At 39.3% G+C, this 25829-nt stretch overlaps 1 protein-coding gene across 5 annotated transcripts in view; it reads left to right on the top strand.

The window, feature by feature from the left end:
• AFAP1 (actin filament associated protein 1) overlaps positions 1-23575 on the top strand; it is a 114849-nt gene extending 91274 nt beyond the window's left edge. For 2 of the 5 annotated variants that reach the window (XM_039550923.1, XM_039550921.1), the window contains 10 exons: positions 3198-3409; positions 4818-4963; positions 8463-8580; positions 10038-10295; positions 12058-12172; positions 13415-13579; positions 14155-14345; positions 15081-15242; positions 16995-17045; positions 19790-23575. In XM_039550923.1, the coding sequence (XP_039406857.1) occupies positions 3198-3409; positions 4818-4963; positions 8463-8580; positions 10038-10295; positions 12058-12172; positions 13415-13579; positions 14155-14345; positions 15081-15242; positions 16995-17045; positions 19790-19816 (1445 nt within the window). In that variant the 3' untranslated portion in view covers positions 19817-23575. The remainder of the gene's footprint in view (positions 1-3197; positions 3410-4817; positions 4964-8462; positions 8581-10037; positions 10296-12057; positions 12173-13414; positions 13580-14154; positions 14346-15080; positions 15243-16994; positions 17046-19789) is intronic. The other 3 variants (XM_039550922.1, XM_039550924.1, XM_039550926.1) reach the window with 3 other exon arrangements.
• Positions 23576-25829: the final 2254 nt, after the last annotated feature.

The raw sequence follows: 25829 nt of genomic DNA, 5'->3' as shown, positions 1-25829 counted from the left end.
TTAAAACTTTATAGCATTCTAGCCTAGGAATTTGTCTAAAATTGCTTTTACTTCAATAATTCCTCCCCCAATATCAGAAGGATGGATCCAGACTGCAAGAGGGTAATCAAGAGTTTGTCATTTGCAAATAGACTAAAATAATTCGACTTTTTAAATAAAATGGTAACACAAGCTCAGGTATCACTGCTCCATGCAGAAGTGAGGAGGCAGAGAAGTGTGAACAAGATGCATAAAGAAACGCGCTGGTCACAAACAGATGGTTATAAAATTAATATAGGCTGAACTATGAAATAAATTCAGGCTACAAAGTAGAAGAAGGTTCTTGGAACGTGATCAGGTCTTTTGTAGTAGATTGTGGTTAAGGTTTCATGGAATAGCAGACAGCAGTCAACTGGATCTCAACAAAAGTGATTTGAGTTTAATTATGGGTTCCTAAAGGGATACATATTGGACAAAATGAAGTAACAAATCTCTAGTAAGCTATTTTAACTCTTAATTTTGATCATTCCATATGATGGCTATAGTGCTTGGCTGCACCAAGGAAGTGTATAAAAAGGCATGCAGAAAATATTTGGGTTTTGTATCTTAGCTCTTAGGATTTGCTCACAGGTTGAGACTTTGTGCAATGCACTTAGCTGATGTCCTCACAGCTCTGCTATTTTAAAACAGTTCAATATACTTACATCTCCAACTTGTCCTTTGGTGCTCCAGTATTAAGTAACACTTCCATACATGAATGAGATTGAACCCACCCTTCACCCAATCCCTTAAAAAAACCGAGTTCCTTAGAAAGCTTTGAAGCAGTTACACCAGATTTCGAGTTTGGATTTGACTTTTTAATTGACTAGGAAAACTTAGGGAAACCCAGAAGTCTGTGATTAGGGAGTAGTTGACAGAACTCATAGGACCATGAAGTGTGATAGATGCCTGCCTGAGGTGATGGAAGCAGATCCATGGACCACCAGAGAGAACTTCATAGATCACAGGTGGCTTTAAAGCCACACTTTAGGAATCATTCACATAAGCAAACTTTGATTAAATAAGTGTATGTATATGTGTCTATACATCAGCTAAGTACAGATGTGATTTATTGACCAAAAGAACAGCTGGGAAAAGCTGTGTCCAGCTAGCATTGTCCAAAGCATCTGGCCTCCATAAGGGCTCAAACTTCCGGGCGCTCATACTCCACTGATTACTCCATATAATATGGGAAGTCAACCACAGCTGTACAGTCTAATTCCTCATATTTCTAGCATTAGTTTGGATATGGACATAAATACAGATACAGCCATTACTATTTGCCTGCATTTGGCTCTACTCAACACCACTTGCAGATTTTAAAGGAAAATATATAAATGTCTAAGCTTTGGTCATTGCAGGAAATCTTTGCAGAAGCAGTTTCTCACCACCAGAAATTTGGCTCAGTTCAGTGCCCTCTGGGAGGCTGCTCCATAGTTGAAGGTTTTTACACTTTAGAAGCCTCTACCTCCCATGAACAAAGAGAAGATACCAGCAGGGCTGCAAGTGTCACCCAGCTAGAGTGGAAACTAAAACCCACCTGTGCTTGGAGTCATGGCAAAGCTCTTCCCTACAACATCACTGGTCCTAAACTGCCTGGACTGGGCTGCAGTGCTAATGCCCTGAAGGGGAACTCACTCGAGGCATTTTGGTCATGTCAGGTTGTGAAGGTTTAAGTAGAGATATGTGGAGGGAGAAGTGGGATCCTGCGTAGTTCGACTCTGAAGCAGAAAATTCTGAAAGAACTTTTCTGAGAGGTGCACTGGGAGCAGAGGGGAAAAACTGTCTGAAGTAAAGGACTCTCACTCCAAAACAAGCCATATCTGGCTTGCATGGGAAGTTTTTTTTCATTTCTAGGGATTGTAATGTAATGCACAGTGATACAGGGTTTTGTTACAGGAGGAGGGAGAAGAGCTGAAGAGTGTGATTATCACAAGGAGCCAAAACCAGAGGATTAAGCACATCCTCATTTTTTATAGCACCTTCCAAGATGTGCACAATTCTGATCTGCTACATCCTGTTGGATCACACTCTGACATTGGAACCATAATGTTGGAAGGAAAACCCAGAAAAATGAACAATAAGTCATAGTTTTAATGAAAACCAAAGACAGATCTCTCCAACAGGATTAAATGAAAATCATGTCTGAGATAGAAGACGATTTTTTAACCTCACTTCTGGCTTTTGCAAGATATCATTTCTTTCCCTCATCATAGCCTGTTTGGAAGCAGCAACATGCTGAATTCATGTACCGTTTGTAACATGGAAGCAAAAAGTAAAAGGTTTTGGGTTGGGTTTTTTTTTCAATTCCCAAACTGTACTGAGGCAGGAAAAATGGGCATTGCTTTGATTGTAAGGTTTGAGTCTGGAATGATTGTTCCTCTGGTGCAGAGAAGGAAAACCACAAAACACTGCGTGGTTAATCATGTTATATGCCTAGACACTATATTGATATAGAGCATGGTAAGAAAAGTGGGTGGGTTTAAAAGACAATCTGTTAATGGCTTTTTAATATGTAAGGGTACTGTATCGTATTTACTTCTTGGATTTTAAAAATTTTTGGTTTTATTTGGATAGGTAACAAAGGTTGCCTTCTTTTCAGTCTGGTTTACAAGTGTTGCAAACCAGATGCGCATTCTTCTTTCTAAGTGAGATTACAACATAGAGCATCAAAACTTAGTAGGTCTTTTAAACACTGCTTTTGGATGTTACAGAAGATATTTCAATACCTAATTAATATTAATATGAGCTGTGATTTTCCCAGAAAAATTTGGTCAGCCACAGTTATCAGTCATTACCCAGAGAGAGGCAGAGTGTGCAAATTAGCTGTGTATGTACTGGTTTTTTTCAGTGTCCCTCTCCCATTCTTACTGAAGTCCTGGGGACCCGTGTGCTCCTGCATGTCCAGCTGCTGCAGAGACTGACACAGAACAGCCATTTGCACATGAGCTGGATCACATATTTATATACTTTTTCTAGGTTATTGGCACGGTGAAAGTTTTCGTTAGAAGAAGTGGGACAGGGTCATTTACTTGTCTTCCTAAAATCCATCTGGACTTTCTATTAGAAGAGGAACAAGTTATGTAAGGGCTAGCATTACACTGAGAAGTAAATTTCTTTTTTTTTTCATTTTCAGAAGAAGTCAGGAGTAAAATATCTCACATTTCATTTTATTGCAGGATATCTCAACGTGCTCTCTAATAACCGCTGGCGTGAGCGCTGGTGCAGAGTGAAGGACAATAAACTCATTTTCCACAAGGACAGGACAGATCTGAAGACACACATTGTTTCTATCCCTCTCCGTGGCTGTGAAGTCATCTTGGGACTGGATTCGAAGCACCCCCTGACCTTCCGCCTGCTCCGGAATGGGCAGGAGGTCGCTGTGCTTGAGGTACAATAGCTGTGACTTGTAGGAACTCCCACAAGCTGACTTAGAGAAGCACTTGCATACAACCTGTGTCTGTCCATTCAAAAAAAAAAAAAATCTTTGGAATGATATTATTGCAGAGCTGAAAAATATTGGAAGGAGAAAATAAATATTAAATATTGTAGGCAAAGAAAGAACTGAGATTAAATGTAGTTCAGAAATCTTCTCAGTAAAATACTTTTCTCTGCACTGATGTTCGTCTTACCTTGGTATTAAAATATCCCTGTTCCTTCTCTAGGCACACTTTTGTATCAGTGATATAAGTACTTTGGGTAAATAACTTTGCAATAATTAAATAATGGATTACTGTAGATGGGAGCTCTAAAACTCTTAACTTTCATTTGTCTGCTATTTATGTGAACTCTTTTTGCTCAGTCTGTGTCTGTATTAATACAGTTGTGCATTTAAGAAAATGCAGTGTGCCAGCAGTCTGGTGTTCTCTTGACACTCCTCACAGGCACACATCTTCCTCTGTGTTAGGTGGGTCAGGATATTCATCATATTTATTTATTCATTGTATTTTAAAACCTTAAATGAGAATACACTTAAAGCCAACTATAATGAGGATATAGCAGGAGGCAACCTTTTGCTTTCAGTGGCAGGACAGGCACTTTGACTGCTTTGGGTTTCTGACTACAGGTTGTGTCTCCTGTCCTTGTAACCATACCTGTTATATGATAGCAGTTCAAAGAACTTGAAAATCCAGAAAAAATGTCAAAGAACTGTGAAAAACAATGAAATAAAAATAAGAAATTTAGAAACTGCTAAATTTGTTAATGACAAATTGTTGTCTTTCCCCTGCTACTTTTATCCATTATTTGTTTCACTACTTGTCACTTTTGAATTGGTGACTTGAAGCAATTATTAATGCTTTTACTTATGTCATCAGAAAAATGAATACCATCATCTAGACAAATTTAGTAAAATTTTTCAAAAAGCAATGTTAAAATCTCCTCACTATTTCATTCCCTCTTCCCTCTTGTTCCTGTTTAGCAGTAACACTTTCTTCTCAGGAGTCATGCTATCTAAAAATCCCCCAGCCTAACATAGGAAAATAATTATGTTAAAGCTTTCAATATTCTGAAGTCTAAAACAAGCCTTAAACGATTATTTTTTCTTCTTTTTTGTGGATTGCCCACTTTGTGTAACATCATAACTGATGTACACATAGCTTACTTAAAGTGCCCTCCTTCTAGCAAAGCAGATTTAATATGAAATCCTGGGGTTTTTAGGAGTTCAGCAGAGTGAAACCAGAGCCTCTTGTACAATGTGGTAGCAATTTGTCAACCAAGAAGAATGCATGTTTTTGCAATAATGCTCAGCCCAGTGGCAGAGCAAAGACCTGACCCACGTTCTTGCCCTCTCCTTGCAGGCCTCCTCCTCTGAAGACATGGGCAGATGGATAGGAATTTTACTGGCAGAAACGGGGTCTTCAACAGATCCTGGAGCTCTGCACTACGACTACATCGACGTGGAAATGACGGCAAGCGTGATCCAGGCTGCGAAACAGACCTTCTGGTGAGAGGCATTCAGCTACCCGGCCGTTTCCAGTGCTCTGAGAATTTATATCCATATATTAGCTCCACTGCCAGCACAGCTTATCCAAATCTGCTTCCCCCTTTGCCAGATATTGAACTCCTGAAGTGTTTCAGCATTGCAGCATGTTAGATGTGTTCATGATTATTGTGCTGGAATCCTGCTAAATTCTGTAAAAGATGCACGGCACTATGCAACTTTACTCAAATCTTTACCAATTTTTTCAGTAAGTGCCCTTACCAAATGCTATATTTTAATATTTTATTTTGCTTAAAATCTTAGAACTATCCCTGGAAGAGAACAAATATTCTGAAATATGCAGCTATGTAATTCACATTTATTGTCTGCATTTGCTGTACATATAGGGAAATATACAGCATATTATTGATCAATATATGCTGCACACTCACAGTGTATAGCAAATATAAGTCTTGCGTAGACACATAATCAGTGTTTCCTTCTCAAGTTCTGATTAATTAAAAATTTTATCAAGCTCACCTCAGTCCAGTTAATTTCTGGTGTTTAATACAGGAGGTGGAAATTGGGAAAGGTGTCTCGAGGGTGCAGCATGGAAGCTGCTTAAATTGCAAATCAGTACAGTGAATTCCCCATTGCTGATCCTGTGCTAAAAGGAGTAATGCATACTTAGCATATACAGTGATTTACATGTTCAAATCATTTTAGGCATTAAATAAGTCTTTGTTGGGAAAAGACCATCATTTTTCCTTGGTTAGATGAGTTTTTTAGAAATGGGAGTGAAGAAACAGTTGGGACAGGGGGGTTGCCCTGCTGCAGTTGTTCCCTGCGGTCAGAAAGTGGGTGGCCTAAGAAGACAGCTGGCAAAGGCATCATCCCTCATCCCGCTGCAAGATGACACTCCCCAGACTAATTTGGAATTTGTGTGACTTAATACATTAGAGAATCACACTCCATCTGCCCATCATGACTTTAAACAAATAGAAAATGAAGAAAAAAAAAAAAGAAAAAAGTTTTGGAGTTTTCCAGAAGAAGATCCTAGTGCCATTAGCTAGGTGCCAAGAGAAGTTAACAAGGGAAAATGCCCAGCTTCAATCAGAGTCTGGTTTGAATGACTTCTGATAGAAATCAAAGTGGTTCAGTGTTACCACAAGCCCAGTTTTGTGGAAACCAAATTTTGATAGAATTAAAATGCACTTAGCATGCAGACTTACGTTAATATTTGTTTAAAAGTTAATAGGACTCAAAAGGCTTAGCCTGTGTTGACATATATTTTTGCTTCAGTCAGTATCTAGCAATAACCACGTTTAAGAGAAGTAGAGTGGTAACCTTTTCCCCCTGAATTCTGCGTGCCTTTCCTTTTCTGCACAAATATGGTACTAATTGGAGCCAAGTGAAAAAACATATGCAACTAGACCACATGTTAGAAAGGAACATCAAGCAACTTGCAAAATAGCAGAATTTCCCTGTTAAGAAATAGTTAAAATTCATTGGGTGTCTTTAAGAGCCTGTAAGGGCTTGCTGATAAGCAACAGAGTAGCTGTCTGCTGATTTTCAGCTACTGCTAGAAAATGAAGAGAAATTACAATGATACTTAAATGTTAATGAAATACTACATTTGCCCTTTATAGAATGAATATCACTATTCCAAATTAGATGCAGCTATCATTAAAGCTTAGTTTGTCACTCAGTCACTTTAGATTATTGGTTATTCACTTCCTAAGATTGATGCTTTTCAAAACTATCGGCTCCTCATTAATAGCCCCATCCATTTCCTTCGTCTAAATCATTAGGTATCTAGGAAAAGCTGAAGTGCTTCCAGGGAAGTTTCTCCATTTTCCTTCTGGCAATTTCCAAATACAATTAACTTGCGTGGATGCATCTGAAAACATGATTAATGAGGATTACTGAAATAATGATTATGAATTGTTTCTAGCTACTTAGATAAATCTTACCTTCCTTTGGTGGTGGAAATAGTTACTACAGGTGCATGAGATGCCACTAATGAATATCCCAGCTTTCAGACATGGTTATTGTGTATCACTGTAATTGGAGCCTCTTAACTAGAAAAAAATACAGCAACAACTCCAAACACAGTTCTTCAGGCCAACCAGAAACACTTGAGCAATGCTCTTCCTTAAGAACAGTAAACAAATGCAGACCTTTAATAATGTCTAGTAAGGTATGAGTTAAGATAAAGTTGAAAACATTTTTATCGTGGAATTTTCCTTGGGCTTTTTGAGGTTAGTTTGTTTGAAGTAAGAAAAGCTTCTCTCTAATGGTTTTTCCACCCCTCACACCGCCCTGAAAGGTTCACACCGAGCTGGGCAGGTTCATCCCTCCTGTGAGCCCAGGTCTCCCGTGGCTCAGGTGAGCCTCAGTTCTCCCTCTTGAATGAGAAATTCAATGGACTCCGTGTTATTCCAAAGCCAACAGAAAGCAACTGTTAAAACCACAGCATTCCTGAGCTGCTGCCAGTGCTACAGAAGACCCTCTCTGCTTTAGCAGTGCTTTATCATATTTTATGAATGTCAGCACAGACTCTGAATAGTGCCATTGTTTGGGATGGAAAACATGTTTTCCCATTCACGTACACCTGAAACTATAGGAAAGGAATTATTTGGGATCTCACTCTATACCTTATTCAATTCCAGCAGTTGCTACAAAGGAAAACTCACCCTCGGGGTCATTGTTGCTGTCAGACATGACTCTGCTTTTTTCTGCATTGTTAGATCTTTGCAAACCTGATTTAGTTCTTGATATCTCATGTGCTGTGCAGAATTCCAGTAAAACAGTGTTGATTGGGACAGGATAAAGGGAAAGAAATTAAAATATATTATATATATGTATATCCCTTTTGAAATTTCCAGAGGACTCAGGTCCACCATGTGTAACAGATCAAGAATGAGCATATAGAGTATTTGCATGCACAGTTACCCAGAGGGAGTTGGGAAGCATAGTACCATAGCCAGCCAAAAGTTCTGATATAGAAAAATTCCCAGGTTTTGAGGAAGTAATTATTCAGGAAATTTGATAGATATAAGTTAGATTTCATTGAAATTCCATGGGGTTTTTTCAAATTTTTGCTGGATTTGATTCTTGGTTCTCTCATATCCTAAGTTTGCATCCCCCTGAGCATACATGCACACAGAAACACCTGCTTCTCCTCAGTGCAGACAAGGGAGTGTTTCTGGGACCCTGGCAGGCTGGTGTATAACAGAGATCAGCAGGTTCCCATGTAAACATGCCACTGAGCAGTTACAGCTGTTACCCTCCTGGCCTTCAGGCAGTCGTATCTCCACTGTAAGAATGGAGAACAGGAACATATGTTGTGTTATTGGCTGTACCAGCAATGTGTGAGTAGCAAAGAAAAACTGCCCTGAAGAAAGTGAGAAGCGCTGTGCTTCCAGGCTACATAATCGGGCATGGGGAATATACCACTGAATCATCATCTAGGCTTAAGTGTAAGTGCTGGTTTTTATTATTTTTACTTTGCATTTTTCAGTTTCATGAACAGGCGAGTTATATCTACAAATCCGTACCGGGGAAGCACTGCCAATGGCTACGCCTGTCCAAGTGGAATGGCACTTCATTATGATGATGTTCCCTGCATAAATGGATCGGTAAGAATTGAATGTGCACAGAACAAATGGTTTGCATGTGTTGAATGCGTGGACATCTGAAAATTGTATTATCTAAAGATCCTCACTGGACAGTTTCCAGATGAACTCATATGTTTTTGATTGGGGGTTGCAAACTCCTCTCACACCTATAGAATATATGGGCATGGGACATATTGCTTACATTAACCTGCATGTGAGCCAATGTGCATTTGGAAAGCAGTTGCCTATTGATGATTTGTTGCCAAGTCCTTGAATATAATACTCACTCGAGGAGGTATTTTTTAGATCACACTGGAACAGGCAAAATTAAGGACTCAGTTAATTTTTGATGTCTGTTGAAAAAACACCAAAACCCAAACACTTCTCAGTCCCTGCAGCTGTGTTCCTGAGGACTGCAGGTGCTGCTTGTCCCAAAGAAGAACCACAGTGGTCATTTCCATCTTCATAAATTGCAGAGCTGATCATAGGCAGATGTGTTATAGGATTTAACATTTAGTGGATGCTACCCAATAGCAATATATGGTCCTCAGGAACATTTACAGGGGAGCTACAGCCCATGTCAGTCTTAATTCATGCTGTTGCCTAAAGGTCTCACTAAGGGCGAACTCAAGAGAAATTAAGAGTTTCAAAGTGTGAAATGGACTGGATATTCAGTCCTCCAATATGTCAGTAATGTCAGAAAGAAGTTAGAAATCCCCTCTTGGGAACAGTGCATGATCACTCGTGTGGAAGCAGTCTCTGTGTACTTCTTGGATGTGCTCACCAGTGTACTGCCATGGCCAGGATGGGTTAAGGAAGGATATTTAGCAACCCAGGTTGGTTTCTTTTAAGGTTAATCAGCTGAATCACTGGAGTACTATTGTTGAACTTTCCATTTTTCTAAAAACTGAAAAAAAAAAAAAAGAGCTATTTCAGCTCTTGTAGCTCAGAATAATAAATCTCCATCAAATAAAATGTAGTGCTAGCATACCAGCAGCTGATATTCATGGGAAAGACATGCAGCCTGAAGAAATTAGAAAAACAAACTAGAAAAAACCCTCTTGGTTTCTGATAGCTGCTAGGCCATATTACTTTTAACAACTCATGTACCAGATATAATCCCATGGATTCATCTGTGTAAAATGTGAGTATCCCCGTTAACACAGTCTTGCCTGTGCCCCCTTGGTGCTAGAGCTACCAGCTGAAGGTGCAGTCCATGAAACAGCGAGGGTAATAGGTGTGCTTATACTATGGAACATGCTCAGGGCTGAGGCTGTGAGCCATGGAATGCAATGCTTGCTTTCCACACTGGAAATAAATACCCCCACTTCCTAAATAATTTAAGTGTAGGTAGTAATTGTATGCTTGCTAAGCACTAAGGGCTTACTACAGTCCAAAGCATCACTAATGTTTTAATTTCACTTAGGAGGTTCTGCATGGTGTATTGTTCACTAACTGCTGAGGTGTATGTGTTGCAGTGGGAACCAGAAGATGGCTTTCCTTCTTCTCGTAGCAGGAACATTGGAGAAGAAATGCTTTATGATAACGCAGGCCTGTACGATAATTTGCCGTCTCCAAAAATCTTTGCGCGCTATCCGCCAGCTGACAGGAAACCCAATAGGTTATCTACTGACAAACTCTCCTCTAACCATTACAAATACCCTGTCTCATCCAATCTGTCTTCTGCTCAGTCTGTCACTAATACCTCTGCTGTGGGGAGGGGATCTGGCTCGCAGGTACTGTACTATTTAATACTTAACAAAGCTTTTTATTTGTTGGCTGTTCTGTTTATCTGGTTGTTATCTGAAGGGACTATTAAATTCTCTTAGTGTTAGCACTGAAGTGCCTGGAGTTTAGTTATGAGCCCACTGCAAATGAAGCAGGTTTGCGAAGTTGTAAATTCCAGTGTGGAAGTAGTGGTACCTGGGAAAGGCTTTCCCCACATGTTCTTGATGATTTATCGATTGTGAATAATAAGAAAAAAATAAATGGGACCTTCCACACTTAACCTGAATGAATGTCTAGCTACCTTCTGGCTCCTCAGGCAGAGATGTCTTCGAAAAAAAGATAGGTGAAATATGACCTGACGGTGACAGCAAATCTGGCTCTTTAGAATTGTACTAATCTATATATCATGTTTACTATGGTTATATATTTTGTGAATATGCATATATATAATAACTTGATGTTATATATTTAGTAAATTATGTTGTTTATATTCATGTATACCATCTTTATATTACTGCCTATTATTTTCTTCCCCATAAAAAAAAAAATAAGCCCCTGTCTGCTGCTTTCTGAGGGTGGCTTCAGGCTTTAGTACCTTAGCTTGAACATGAATCTACAAAGTCCTGTATGCTCAGCCTTGTAGCAGATGGGCACAACCCAGCAGGGGAGCAGAGCAAGCCTTGCTCACAGCTATGCCAGGAGCCTCTCAGAGCCCTTAGCTGGTCTCTGAAAACTGGTCATTGGCATAAACCTGTGAATATATCACAGTGATGGATGGTTTTCAATTTAATCTGACAAGGAACAGTTAGATAAGTGTTTCCCTTGTATAAGGTACCTGTCATACTGTGCATTAACTCAACCCTTACAGAAACCTCATATTGGAATATTAGAATTCAGCACAGTTGCAGAATTGGAGGTGGACATGAGCAATAAATTACTGCAGCAGCAAGCTTCTCAGTGCACTCTCAATTCAGTCCTCGCAAACTTTTGGAAGCAGGAGAACAGAGCATGGCACACATATGCCCTGTGCTTGGCTGGAGCATACTCCATGGAAACACCATGATTAGTCAGGACAGGGTTGTCTTCCCTGGGTTCAGTTCATTGCAGTGAGCCATCTAAATGGAAACCCCTTGAACATGAAATGTTCTGTTCCTGGTAATCTTGTGAGACTGTCTGGCCATTATGAGAGGGTTTTTTAAGTAAGAAAAGCTTTTAATTAGTAGCTAGAAATTGTATAAGGGGTAAACAATATGTTAACCCCTAGCACTTAAGAACATGTCATAATTATATTGTTTAAAAAAAAAAATAAATCCACCACAAGGATGGCAAGGACATACAGTAAATAGGAAAGTGTTGAATTTTTGTGTGGCAAACCCTGGTGGGTTTTCTGTATGAAATTATCTCTGACAAACTTGTGTTTCAAGAATCCTAACTGCAAAAATTTTTCAAAGGCACATTTTTTTCTGCCTTGCAATGGCTTTCCTAATATTGTAAATGCCAGAGATCTAAACACCTTGGAAACCATGATGCTGCCAGAGACGGGGAGTTCATCCCCTTGTTATCCTGTGATTGCTGGCACGGCTCCCACTGAGCAGGCAGCTCCCAGAGGCACCTCTGGAGGAAGCGCCGTCTCCAGCTCAATCAATGTGCTCTATTAAGGCTCTCAGAGCAAGCGGCTTTCTGTCAAGCTCTGCCCTTGATGAAAGGGTGAAAGTAATGCCAGTGGCACAGGAATAGCTGGAGCCCATTTGTACTTTTGTTTTCAAACAGTTTAAAGGCAAGAAGCCTCCTGTGACTACTAATGGGATCGCCGGAAAAGCAAGAACTTTAAATAGCCAGCCGAAGAAACCTGAAACAGTTTCCTGTGTGAAACGCACTGCATCCAGTAAGTATCTGTCCTCACTGCTGCCTCACTTGGGAGTGGAGTCAGGAGGGTAGCCGAAAGAGCTCTTGTCTTAGTAGACAAGGTAAAGAACCACTGTGGTTCTTGTGGGGCTGAGAGGCCGAGGAGGAGATGCCACCAAGACTTTGAATAGGAGATAGATTGGTCACTTAACTCCTGCCACACCACACAAGAAAAGGGTGTCATATGGAAGAATGATAAATAAGAAATGTGGACTCACGGCTGCAAAGTCATGAGGACAGCAGGGAAAAAAAGGGAATACTGACTTCACATTTGGGGCAGAGAGGAATTGTGTCTTCCTGTTGGAAAATGAGGATGAGAAGCTGGTGTAGACGTAAGAACACTGTGTTATTCAAAAGTGGACTTACTAATGAAGTCTTAAGAAGTCGTGGATTTAATGGTAATAAGAAAAATTTGTGTTAGACTTTAGGACAAAAGTAGCTTCTAACTGACCAAAACTGGCTTAACAACTCTTTGTCAGGAATGATTTCATATCATAGAGTTTGCCTTCAGATATGCAACAGACAAAGTGATCTCTTAGCTGACCTATCTTCTTTGAGTCTGCAACTGGAGCAGAGTTATAGAGGGCACTGTGATATGAAATAGACCACAAATGTAAGCCATGAAATGAAAGCATTTGTATGGGAAATTAAAAAAGAAAAAGAAAGCTGTCAAGAATCAAAGAAGTGTGAACATCTTTGTATCTCTTATGTCAGGTCAGAAAAGATGTGCACTTGAAGTAGGAATGAAAGCCAGCCAAAAGGCCAAGCAGGTATTTTTTCCTCTGACCCTTCCAATTAAAAATGAAGGGTTCATAGCTGGAGAGGAGCCTATTTTCCATCTTCAGAACTACAGAGAAAGGCAAGGCTATTTTTCAGAACCAGTGTTCTGTAAGGTAACTGGTATTTCTCATCTTCCACATGTAAATATAGAGAACAAACTCTCTCCCATATCGTTGTAGCTGTGCTGCAGAACTTGGCAGAAATCGGCAGAAATCATGGACCTTGAGAAAGAGCCAGTGGAAGAGGAATGGCAAACCTTTTTCTCAAACCGTAGAACTATAGAATGGTTTGGGTTGGAAGGGAGCCCTGAAGATCATCTAGTTCCAACAACCCTGCCATGGGGAACCATGACATGCTTCATGTCATGTTTATTCTCAGGGAATAGTTCAGCATTGTACTGTTAGATTAAACCCTAATTTAAGAAACCATCTAACACATGCAGATGCAGAGCAGTACAAATACGGCAAGAATCGTGTGGAGGCAGATGCAAAGAGATTACAAAGCAAAGAGGAGGAGCTACTAAAGAAAAAAGAAGCCCTCCGGAATAGGCTGGCCCAGCTCCGGAAAGAGAGAAAAGATCTGCGTGCTGCCATTGAAGTCAATGCTGGTATGAGGTGCTTTTTTGTGCTGAATTCTCACCTGAGAATTAGGCTTAATTATCCAAACAGCTTTGTATTCTGTGCTGAAGACATGTCACCCTAAACAAGGCTTGGTTTTGATGCTGAGCAATGCTGTGTAATGTCTGTATTTGCTTTCTATATAGATACAAAATATGTAAGATAAAAATACATACTGTGTCAGTGTATATACTTACTTTATAGATGTGTATGTATGTATACACACATGTAAGGAATTACACTGATGAGAATTTCAGATAAGCAGAACACGGGAATAATTTTTTTGTGACTAGCTAATTATATTTTTATGATACAGAAAAATAAAAAAAACAACACTAATTTGAAATCAGACTAGATATCTAGGAATGACACTTGATAGAAGGCATTTGATTTATGTCACTAAGCTTTTTTACATGAAAAAAGTGTTCTATGTAAAGTACCTAACTTTTGTTTCATGTCACTGATATTTAGAGGCCTTGTTTCCTTACTTTTTAGAAAGAAAATAATTTCTTTAAGTGTCAATTTAACCTTTTTATTGAAATAATAAAATTGCTCTGAATGACAGGCAGGAAGACCCAAGTGATTCTTGAAGACAAGTTAAAGAAGTTGGAAGAGGAATGTAAACAGAAGGAGGCTGAGCGTGTAAACCTGGAGCTAGAACTGACTGAGGTGAAGGAGAGCCTTAAGAAAGCCTTGGCTGGTGGCATCACACTGGGCTTGGCTATTGAACCCAAATCAGGAACATCAAGTCCACAGGTATGCAAAGCTATTAAACTTGCAAGTCCCAGTACCATGGGCTGTGCTCATGGAGTGCTCAGCCTTCTCAGCTCCAGCAAAAATGAATAAGAATGAGAGTTTCATAATGGTTTATTACACCCAAGAAATAAGAGCAGTATTAAATGCCTTTCTGTGTTATTTACATTTTCTACAACAGCAGGGATCAGGTAGACGTGGGAATCAGAGGCAGTAAGTGCTGGGATAACGTGCAAAAGCCAACATCTTGTTGTCCTCGGTGGTTATAGAAGTGCGGGAAGTGAGCTACTGCTCCAGGCCAGGGAGATTTAAATGCACCAAGTCATCGTGCAGTGATGGAGACCTGCTTGTGCTGGTCCCCTATCAGCTGCTGTCACACTTTGCAAGGGCTACATCTCCCACATTCACGGTGGAGCTTGGCAGTCCCAGCTTATGCTATAGATCTGTGTGTGAAGCAGCCATCACATAAGAGAGGAATACATCAGTTCCTCTGGATTATCCACAGTTGTTTAATCAGACCCATCACTGTTTAACAGAAAAGAAACTTCAATTTTCATCACATAGCAGTCATGCACATTGGTTTTTTTCTTTTGTTCTAATCAGTTTTTCATTTATCCATCATTATTATGAATATAGTTTCGTTTAAAAAAAGATTTGTAGTGCTGAATCTAAACTAGAAAATACTGCACATCTGACTGCTTGGAGGAAACTCAACACAGGCTTTTCACTCTTCATTAGTCTCCAATTTTCAAGCACCGAACTTTGGAAAACTCTCCAATCTCCAGCTGTGATACCAGTGATACTGAATGCTCCATCCCTGTGAACAGTGCAGCAGCTCTGAAGCGACCTCCTTCATCAAACAATTCTCCATGTCGAGGCCATGTCCTTCGAAAGGCAAAGGTGAGAGAACTAATGTCAAATTTTCTTTTTCTATGCTTTTTCCTACTTTCTTACAAAGTCTTATTTAGCCTTAAGGAGAGAATAACTAAATTATTTGTATTACTACATAAATACTGCTGGTTTGGGGAACCTTTTGCAGAAGAATTGGTAAGTAGTTTGGGAGACAGATTTGACTCTTAATTCCATGTTTTTCTTTGTTGCTTTATAGATTTAATTTGCAAGGTAAGTGGTCTGTGGTGTAGACAGTCCATGTGTTCACTACTCTGTCTAGCAGAGAAGTGGTTAAAAGAGCACTGTTACAGTAAGTGATTAGAAATGGCACAAGACTGGGTCTGATCTTTTCCAGCCAGTGCAAGGACGGAATAGATGTACATTATAATAAATAACAATGTGTTGTGCAAGTATCCACTCAATGTACATTAAAAGTAAAAGTTTAATTATTTTAATTTAGTCTTGCAAGTACCAGGCTGAAATTTGCCATCCTCTTGTATTGTTACAGTTTTCTGACTTTTGTGGTTTAGTTTAAATGGGATTTGTATGACCATTCTTCTGGGCTAAATTTGCTGGCAGCATAAGCATGTGGGCAACACATAAGCAAGGGTGACAGTATTAGTGTTGGGCCCAAGCTTTTGTTTATTTGGTAGTTCACTGCTAGTTGTAATTATAAATGGTAATAATCATAAACACTTGTCTTTCATGCAGGCTATTTCTTTTCTTCATTGATGTCTTCTGTATCAGGAGTAACTTTCAAGTAACTTTTGTTACATGTATTCAGTAATTATATGCATTTCCAGTGTCTGAGCATGAGCTTGGAGCCTAAATGTAGTAGATACTGAAAAATCAGCATCTCAAAAAATTATTTTATTATTAAATTATCATAATAGAATTTTCTCTCTTGCTATACCTTTTGTGAGAGCTTTCTCACCCTTCTTCTACCCCCTTTCCGTGGACATCAACTGCTTTTTCTTGCCAGTTAGCCTGATTCATTTAAATCCAACTAAGAATAATTACACTCGGCCTAATAGGTTTCACTTCTAATCAACTTTGATGTTTGCAGCTTATGTTTCAAACCTGAAGAAGGATTTATGTGCTCTAAAGCTTATCTGTGTATTCCAGTTATACCCTAATTTGTCCCATAATGATATCATCTCTAACTGTACACTTTGTCTGAGATGTGGATGTTAGCTCAGCAATACTCAGGGAATAGCAGAGGACAGTCCTTGCAAATGGATTTGTGCTGGACAGGCACATTAAATCCAGCCGTCTAATTGTTACAGCTGGAGAAACCAGGGCACTGTAAAAACATAAACATTTTTGGTGTAAAGAATACCTTCCAGCTATAGGACATTCTTATGCCCAGCATATACCATACAGGAAAAACCCTGCTGTGTTTTTTGGTGTCGGTGTGTTTTGGATGGCACAATAAGCTGGTCAGGCTTTTTAGCAGAGGAATCTTGGACATAGGATTAGGCTAATCAAAAAGGATATGGAGCAACTAAGTGTGTTTTTCCCATGCTGAGAAAAATAACTCAAAGTATCCAATTCAGCTTTAACAGCTTTTTCCTAAAACCTCATGCACTAAATATTAAGAGTGAAATTTTGCTGAATTAGATAGTGCAACCCAATCTGTTCTCAGCCCATTGGCAGCCACAGCTGCCATCAGGTGCACATCTGCAGCACGCCCCACGCTCGGGGGTTGCTGGACATGTGCGGGGGTGGAATTTGGCTCTCAATTCTTTTGGCCTTTTGCAGTTGCGAGTGAGCCCAGGCCTTGTAGATGTGGCTCAGGAAAGGGCGTCACACGTGAGTATCCCAGAGCAGAACTTGGCTCTCCCCGCATGGATGTCAGTGCAGTTTGTGGGAGTGAAACAGATTCCACGTCTGTGCTTGCACTTGCATCTCCAGCAGCTGGCAGATCTCCCAATGCTATGAGGGAGTTGTAGAAACATTCAAAATGTCAGAATACCTTTTTTTTCCCCTGGTATGTATTTGAATGCACTGAATACCTCCCTTCTTGCCCTTTCCTTGCACGGAGGATGCTGAGCCTGTCACCTGCCAGCCTTGTGTTTGCAGCCACCCTTGTGTCACGGCCGTGCTCACCAGCCAGCAGCACTGTGCGTGTGCTGGGGCAGCTGCTGCTGCTCTGTGCCTCTGTGCCCTGCACAGCCGAGCCTGGGAGGGGACGTCAGGCACCTGGGACAGCAGTTTGGGAAGCTGTGCCACCAAAAGCTTTCTCCTCTCCGATACACTAACATTAGAAGGAAGTACAGAGAGAAGCAGTAAGACAGATCTAGTGTTAAGTGTTAACGAACAGCAATTTGGGGATTGGCTGTTCAGGACATACACTGTACATACACACATATATGCATACATATATTTGAATTTTTAAACTTTTCTGTTTGCAAGTATCTTTAAATTTTTTTTAGAAGGTAATTATGCGTACTTTTAAGAAGCCAGAAGGCATTTTAATTGCAATTTTGTCTAATCTGTACTTGGCTAGAAATGGAGACTGTAATTAAAATATGGAAAACAATATTCTGCGTTAGTAGTCCCCGAGAAGTAAAAAGATTCAAATATCCTTGCTGTATTATTTAAACATTTCACATACTCATTTAAATATCAAATTAGTTTCTGAAACCAAATTGTTATGTGCAGCAAGGAAACTGAAATTATTATTTCTGATTTTTTTTTTTTAAACTAGTGGGCTGGTGAATGTCAGCAGCTTATATTTTCCTGTGTTCAAGGACTGGAGAAGAAAAGGAGCTGTCCCGGTTTCCCAGCTCCCAGTCAAGCTGTCAGTACTGACTTAAACATTCTTTCCTTGGTGTGAACCTGCTGGAGCAGTGGAAGCAAAGAAAAAGTTCCTTTTGCACCTGCAAAAGTAGTTTCTTCTTTCAAGGCTTATTTAACACTTCAAAAATTCTCCTCCCAGTTGCTTAGTCAAGGACTTCCTTTAGACTTTGGTAGCATATACCTAGAGAATATACACTTAACAGAGTTTTTAAAGTAATCCAATTTTTACCAGTACTGTGTTTTAAGTTTAGAGTTACCATAATTTGAAGAGTAAAATGGAATATTTAAAATACACTGAGTTTTAGTAAAAGCACCATTTAAATGAAAAAAACAAAAAACCAAAAAAAACCCTCCCAAAAACAAATTAAAAAACCCTAACCAGTTTAGAAACAAAGTAAGTTATTGTCTACCTTTTAACCCAAGGGTTTTTCTTCCTTATATTGCTAAAGCAGCCACCAACTGTGACCTTTACTGTTGTTTTACAGCAGTCGAAGAGGTGTCATGGTCATACAGCTGTCCAGCCAAACTAATGCTCTTGCTGCTTTCAGCAGCAGAAACAGCTATTTACATGCATAAAAAACCAGCTATTTACGTGCATAAGTAATGGTTTTTCAGTCAGAGCTCTTAAATGTTGTGGAATGAGTGTTAAATTCAGGAATTCAGGTTGGGAGCCAAGTCAGAAGGCTGCCTGTAGACTAGATGGGTCAGAGAGGAATCTGCAGCCCCCTGCCTGGCAAAGAGCAGCTGGGAGGCTCCTCCAAGGGGATTGCTGGAGCCAGAGGCCATCTTCTGTGGTTGTTCAGTAGTTCCTGATGGCTGTAAGGGTGTGATTCAGGGAGTAGTACAGTGTGGATGTCATAAGGTGAGCCCATCTTGCTTCAGCTCTTCCGCTCCTCTGTACTGTTAGGAAATGCTGTCGGTGTCATTCGATAGCTGCAAGTTATATTGAACTGGGTGTTCAGCTGTAGCAATCTCATGATTTTCACCTATGTGGCACAAGAAATGGCAATACCTTGTTCTGAGACATATGAACGAAAACATTATCGATTACATGTTTTGGTGTGCATGGTGTCCTTGTCCTCATCTAACAGGTGGGGAAACTAAGGCACAGAAAGGCAAAGCAATTTCTTTAATTTGCCAAGCAACAGCTTAATTTGGATTAAGGGAAACAAATGCAATGCAAATTGACTTGTTTTTCTTAACCCTGCATGTTAGTCTCTCTGCTAAGTTGCTCTTTTTAGCCATCAAGTTATGTGTCTGCCATGAGTCTTATAATAAAAAAAAATTGAAGAGCAGTAAAGCAATCACTTGTCAGCTCTGAGAGATATTGAGGGCTTCCTGCTGTCTCACACAATTCATTTAGAGAGTGTGCTTAAATCAGCCTCTCCCTTACTCAGGGGGGCTGAGTGCTTTACACCAGCTGTGGGGAGCGAATTGCTCCAGAAGTCCCCTTTGCAGAAAACAAACATGGCTCATTTGCACTGCACTAGAAAATAAGTTCCTGTATATAGTTTTGGAGGGGTGGATGCTGTGCACAGACTATCAGAACACACTTGTTAGTATTCCCTAACTAATTTGTGGGCTGAATCCAGCAAAGTTAACGGAAAAACTGTTATTGACCCCAGCTGTGGCTTAGCAGATATGATGACATCAGTGAAATATCCTGATTTCTTTAACAGTTTCTTTATCTGTTTCCTGTCCCCTCTCCCCCCCCCCCCCCCCCCCCCCCCCCCCCCCCCCCCCCGCCTTTCCAGGAATGGGAGATGAAAAATGGAACATAAACATACCAAAACCACTCACTTTCCGTAAAGGCCTTACCTACGACAGACCAAGACATAGGCTGCAAAGGACTCACCTGAAAGGTCACATCAAGTGATAAAACATAAGAAGTTTTATAACTCTGTTAAGTTAATGGTAGCTTGGCGCTAATTTGCCTGTGTATTCCCTCTACTGTATTGCTGTGTAACTACGTGTGCCCCTTTTTATTAGCTGTAACTCCTTGTTTCCAACTTCACTGGTAAAGAAAATGAAAACCAAAAAAACCCTAACCATAGGAATTAAAAAGGAGCATAAAGTCACAGTTGAAAGTTTACTTTGCTGAAATAGCACAGAACCAGCATGTTAACTATAGTCCATCAGATGGCCTGAACACTGCTGAAGACTGGTGTGAAACCTTGACTCTTAGAGGGCAAAACTGCCTTCTGAGCTCTGCCACAGAGCAGGGCTAACTCATGAGCAGAGGCTTTGCTGGTAGCTGCTCACATGGCAGAAGAAAACTGAAGAAATGTGCTCACAGAAGCAGCAAGGCCTGCTCAGCCCAGGAGCTCTGCAGTGCCGCCGCCCTCCCTGGGACGACAATGACTCATTGGTGAAGCGTTTTTTGGATACTTTTTAGACAGATGCTTTTGTCATTGGGAGATAAAAAGCTGCCAAACTTTGAGACAAATGCGGTTTTGTATGTTCTCTTTATTGCTGTTCTGAAGCACCAGTCATTTTCAAAGGTCATGTTCTTGAACTATGACTTGTTCCTGATTTTTTTAAAAGGCAAACAGGTTATTTTTAGATACTGCTTCTTTTCTATACATTTTGAAGAAGAAAAAGAAAACGTAACTGAAATTAGTCCTCAACAGATAATGGCAACTCAGAATAACTTATGCAGTCAGTCTCGTTTTATTTTTTATAATATAGTATTGTTAAACTTGAGGTATAGAACACTGCTGTACTTAGTTTCCTTTGTCTTTTCAGACCTCAGCTATTATTTTGAGGAAGATGGACTGCAAAGGTGATGATTTTCAGACTCTTTTATAAACAGTTTAACAAATAATTGGGGATTTTCTCAAACAGGAGTCCATTTCTGTTTACTAGGAAACAGCATCTTGCATTTTAGTCTGTAAAATTATAAAAATCTCTTTTCCTTTGTCTCCATCCATGTCACTCATGAGAAATTATATGCAGTAAATTGCCACTGAAGCCCTTCAAACTATCAAGATTGGTTTTAAAAAATCAGGAGGGGATGGGGGGGGAACGTATAATAAGATGGCTTCTTCTAAGTTTTTCTCGGTATTTTTTTTAAGCATTTGGAGAGCTTTCAATCATGCTCTCAAGATTTTTTTCCTCCTCAACTGTGAGGAGTATAAAATTAATTAAAAAAAATACTACACATATTTTGAGATAATCACAGATGTTAGGGCTGGAGTCTTGATAATTAGTTAAGACTGCAATTAAAATCACAGAAATTGGCAAGACAGCAGTTATCAAGGATCATATCCCTTTATGGCCAAGCCTGTAGATTATCTCTGATCATCTCTTACCTTTAGGAATGGGTGTGTGCAACTCCTGGAGGGTACACTGGGATTCTCAGCTGAGCTGGATGCCAGAGAGCTTCCTGCAGGAGCTTGTGAGATTTGAAGGCACAGAGCTATCAAAAACCTGATAGCTGACAGGAGACAGGGCTGTGTCCTGTTTCCAAATGCATTTAGGGCCAGGGATCCCACTGACCTTAGCAGTGTAGAAATGGGGCCCAGCATGAGAAAAGGCTCTTTGGTTCTTGTGACTTTACTTGGTACAAAGTGCCACAGGAATGCAGATATAATAGGAAAGCAAGTGTCAGTGTGGTTTTCATTGAAAACACACTCTTTTAATATTAGTTTAGGTCATCTACTTCTTATTAACTCTCTAACTAGAGGGCACAATCTATACTGTATGACTATGGACTACACAGCATCAAATTCCCATAAATAATAGCAGAAACAAATTTGAAGCAAAAGTAAGTTCATTTAGGCTTTTTATTTCAAATTAAGTTATTTATTTGTATATTTCAATAAATATTTAATTTATATCTGTACATATTTATAATGCAAATTAGGCTTCTAGTCAACATTTGCAATGATGTAACTGTTGCCATTGAGAAGTGGTCCCACATCAAGTAATGCAGAGTAGTCAAAAGCCAAATCACTTCTGTTGTTTACCCAATATTGGCATTGTCTCTTTCCACCCCTGTATCCCATGGTAAAAAAAAAAAAAAAAGAAAAATTCCTTGGCAAGGACAGGTTTTAATCTATGCCTGAGGTAGATGTGTGCACATTTATGTCCAGGCAAACAGAAATTGTGTGGTGCTGGGGTTGTGCATGGAGCCCCAGCCCTGGTGGTGCAGCATTCCTTGAGCTCTGCTAGTGCAGTGTGAAGTGTGGCATGTGCTAATTGCTAAAAGGAAACAGAACAGGTACTGCCAGGTACAGGAAGTATAAAAGCATAACTCAGTGCAAAGGGGACCTTTAGCACCTTTTTGCAGCAGCTGTGCAAAATTTAAAGTTCACACAGGAGGGCACAGAAATCAAGTCTTCCTGTTTAAACACATGGGTTGTAAATAAATCCTCAGGAGCATGATAAGAAGTTAGTTATCAGTCTTCTACCACTGATTCAGGGTCAAGTAAACCTGTAGAACACTTAATTTTATAAAAATTCTTGGGATAAAATCTTGTTTTGCCCCTCAGCACCTATAGCACCCTGAGCCCCTGTAGTGCCTGCTGCACAGGGGCTGCCACATAAACTAAACATCTTTCTCCAGCAAAGGCTCCACAAAGCCACCACCATTAGTCTATTCTACATAATGGCCAAGGTTTTGAAAGGGGGAAAACCAAAAAGCTTGGGAAATAACCTCTCTGTAGACCACAGTTGGTGCTGTGAAATGTGCTCTGTTGCCTTGAATAGCACTATTGCTGCACAATTTTTTATAAAGAGCCACAGAGCTTGTACTTTCACCGTTTTTAGATTTCAGGATCACCAGGCAAACTCAGCCATAGAGCAACGTTACTTTTGTTTTAAAGGAAAACTCATATTTTTGAACCATTTCTATGTCTTTTAAGAAAATGTTACACTTGTTCTTCCTCACCAAATGCCTGTTACTGTACCAGGTGCTTTTTTAAAATTGTTTGTTTGGTTTTGTTCTTTTTAATGGGTGATGCTTTTTTTATAAAAAAAACCCAGATCATAACTTTGGGGGATCAAAGGTGTTTTTTTTAAATGAGATGATTGTGGCAATTTGATTTTTCAAATGGAGAATATTAATTTAGTATCAAGTTTTGTTAGACACTTTCAAATTAATTGGCCCAGGGTGTATGTTGTATGATAATGTTCTCATATTAAGAATGTAATTATTTCCTTATTGTATTTTTTAAAAAACAAAATCATATTTAAAAAAAAATCTCTGTGAAAAAAAGCATGATAGAAACATGAAAAAAAAGGTTTTGTTTTATTTTTGTTATTGGATATGTTGGCAGTGCCCATTAGAATTGACTGTAAATATAGCCTTTCTACTGTATTTCTCAGTGTATTTAAGTTTTTTTGACACACATTCATTGAAACTTCTGTTAAAAAAAAAAAAGTTCAAAATAGACCCACCTTCAAATGTGTGTCTTAGTAGCTTCAACTAACTTTCTGCCTTTCTAGTTTATTCTTCAGAAAGTCTTGCAAAGTGTGAAAAAAGACAGGCACCTGGTAGGTGCGACAGATCCAAGACCATTATTAATAAAGTTACCTGTCAAAAAAAGGCTTTGCATTGTTGTTCCTTGGTGTTTGTCAGTTCAAGAAGTTGGTGGCCTCTTAGCAGGCCTCTGGCAATAGTCAACCTCAGCTGAGAGCCATTCTCCTGTGCCAGTCAGTTGAAAAATGCTTGGACATTATCATGAGTATTTTTTGGTTGTATCCCCATTTAACTGAGTGATGACCTTCTGCAACTTAAATGCAGCCTAAGGACTCTCCTGGCAATGGAACATGGAATTCAATGTATTTAGAGCTCATAGCAGCACTTCCTGCTTGCCTGTTGCATCTGCGCCAGTTTGCTTCGATGTCAACTCCACTAATAAATTATGCAATACGTAAAACATTACAAATTACCTCTAAGAAATGAAAGTGGATTAAAATTAAACTGAGCTGATTATCAGGCTACTTAAAGATGAATGTAGCAATTCCTTATAGATGACTGACAGATGAGATTGAGAAGTGTTAAGCTGTAATTACTCCTTGCTGCTTTTCTTAGATTTTGCTCTTGCTCCTATTACACCATAATTATTACCAAATTTACGAAGTAGAAAGCTTAAATAGCATATACATTTCATTTTCCCAGACTGAGGGAAGCAATATTCTAAAGTAGTTAATTGGTTTCCTTTCTGTAGTGGAGTTTAAACAGGTCCATGTGATGCATAGTAACAACAATTCAAGACAAAAAATAAACAAAAATTACAATAAAAACACAACAGGAAAAATAAAAAAATAACCATGCAATAATCCTGTGGTCTAAAATGCAGCAACTATCTCTAGGCTCTGTCTGATTCACACAACTTGCAGAAGCAAATGGCAAAAAAAAAGAAGACCTCCTGCATTGCTGGTACCTCAATCATCTGCTTTTGGACCTATGCAACATTTTCTGAAGTCTGGCCACTGACTGCCATATATAGATAAACTCGCTGGGTTATGGTACAGCAACCCCTTCAGACGAGGACAAATACTATTCATATTACAGTGAAGTTCAAGGGAAAAAGATAAGGTCATTCCAGTGTGAAAAAAAATATAATCTTGAGGAGGGAACTGTATTAACAGGTTATAAAAATGGGGAAACAAATAGTCCCTGCCACTAACAGTACAAATATTGAGGGTATCAAAATTAATGAGCAGGTGCAAAACTGCTCACAGGTGCTTGCACTCACTGCCCAATTCAGCTACAGAACTTGTCACAGAATTTTATTGATGCTAAAAGCTTATATGGGTCCATAAACGATAAACAAAATTCGTGGCAAAAAGTAATTAGAGCTATCGAACACAAAGCTCCCTGCTTCAAAGCAATATGAAGTCCAGCTCCAGGGAGGCTGGAAGTGTGCTCTGTTTAAGTGTCTGTGTGCTTTCCCCTGCTCCCGTGACATATTGCTACCGATAAATGAAGCTGTTTTCTTTCACAGAAAAGTATTTTTTTTTCACCCCAGCGGTTACAAAAACATTCCCTTCTATAAAGCAATGTATCACGTTCTTTTCAATTTGACTTCTAAAGCAAGCATCTGTCTTAAGATCAAGGCAATGCAAAATTATTCCTTTTCAATTTATTAGGTATCTGCAAAAATTAAGTCTTATCAAGGATATTCTTTGTCAGTAATCTGATTACAAGGGAATAATTTTCCTGTGAGATTTTGTAGAACCAGTAAACCAGCTCCATGGTCCTGAGTTGAACATAAGCTTAATTCCTGGCTTAATTGTTAAGTTTTTAAATAGAGTGTTAATTGCTGTCACTGAATTATTCCTTAGAACTTTTACTTTTTTAGCTTTTTAGCATGTAACTGATGATTTTGAATTTTTTTGAGATCAGCTTTTGGTATGATGCTTTAATGGCAAGAATGGATCCTTTTATCACTTTCAAAATACACGAGCAGCATTTGTAGTACTTTGCTTCACCTTTAGAAAACCAAGAGGGTCACAGTGCAGCAATATTTTCTCCACAGCAGCTGAATCCATAAGAAAGCAAAACATCTTTTAAAGCATAACACAAAAACATTGAAAAGAAGTCAGTGTCTTAATGGAAAACAGGAAAAAACATTGGCTGCTGTTTATGCCTCAGAAGTTCCATTATAGAGACATGACTTATATGATGTTGATACGAGTTAAGCTTCAAAATAGTATAGGAATTAATATGACTTTCATGAGGACAGCAAAGGAAACAGAAGTGAAGAAATTATTTTTTTTTCCCATGGAAATCTGTTTCTGAAGTACAGTAGCCCTTAAGTACAGTAGGTTAAGTATTAGCAAATT

This window comes from Corvus cornix, chromosome 4, assembly GCF_000738735.6.
Source record: "Corvus cornix cornix isolate S_Up_H32 chromosome 4, ASM73873v5, whole genome shotgun sequence".
Taxonomy (NCBI): domain Eukaryota; kingdom Metazoa; phylum Chordata; class Aves; order Passeriformes; family Corvidae; genus Corvus; species Corvus cornix.
Note: the sequence above shows the minus strand (reverse complement) of the source record. Positions and strands in the feature narration are given on the sequence as shown.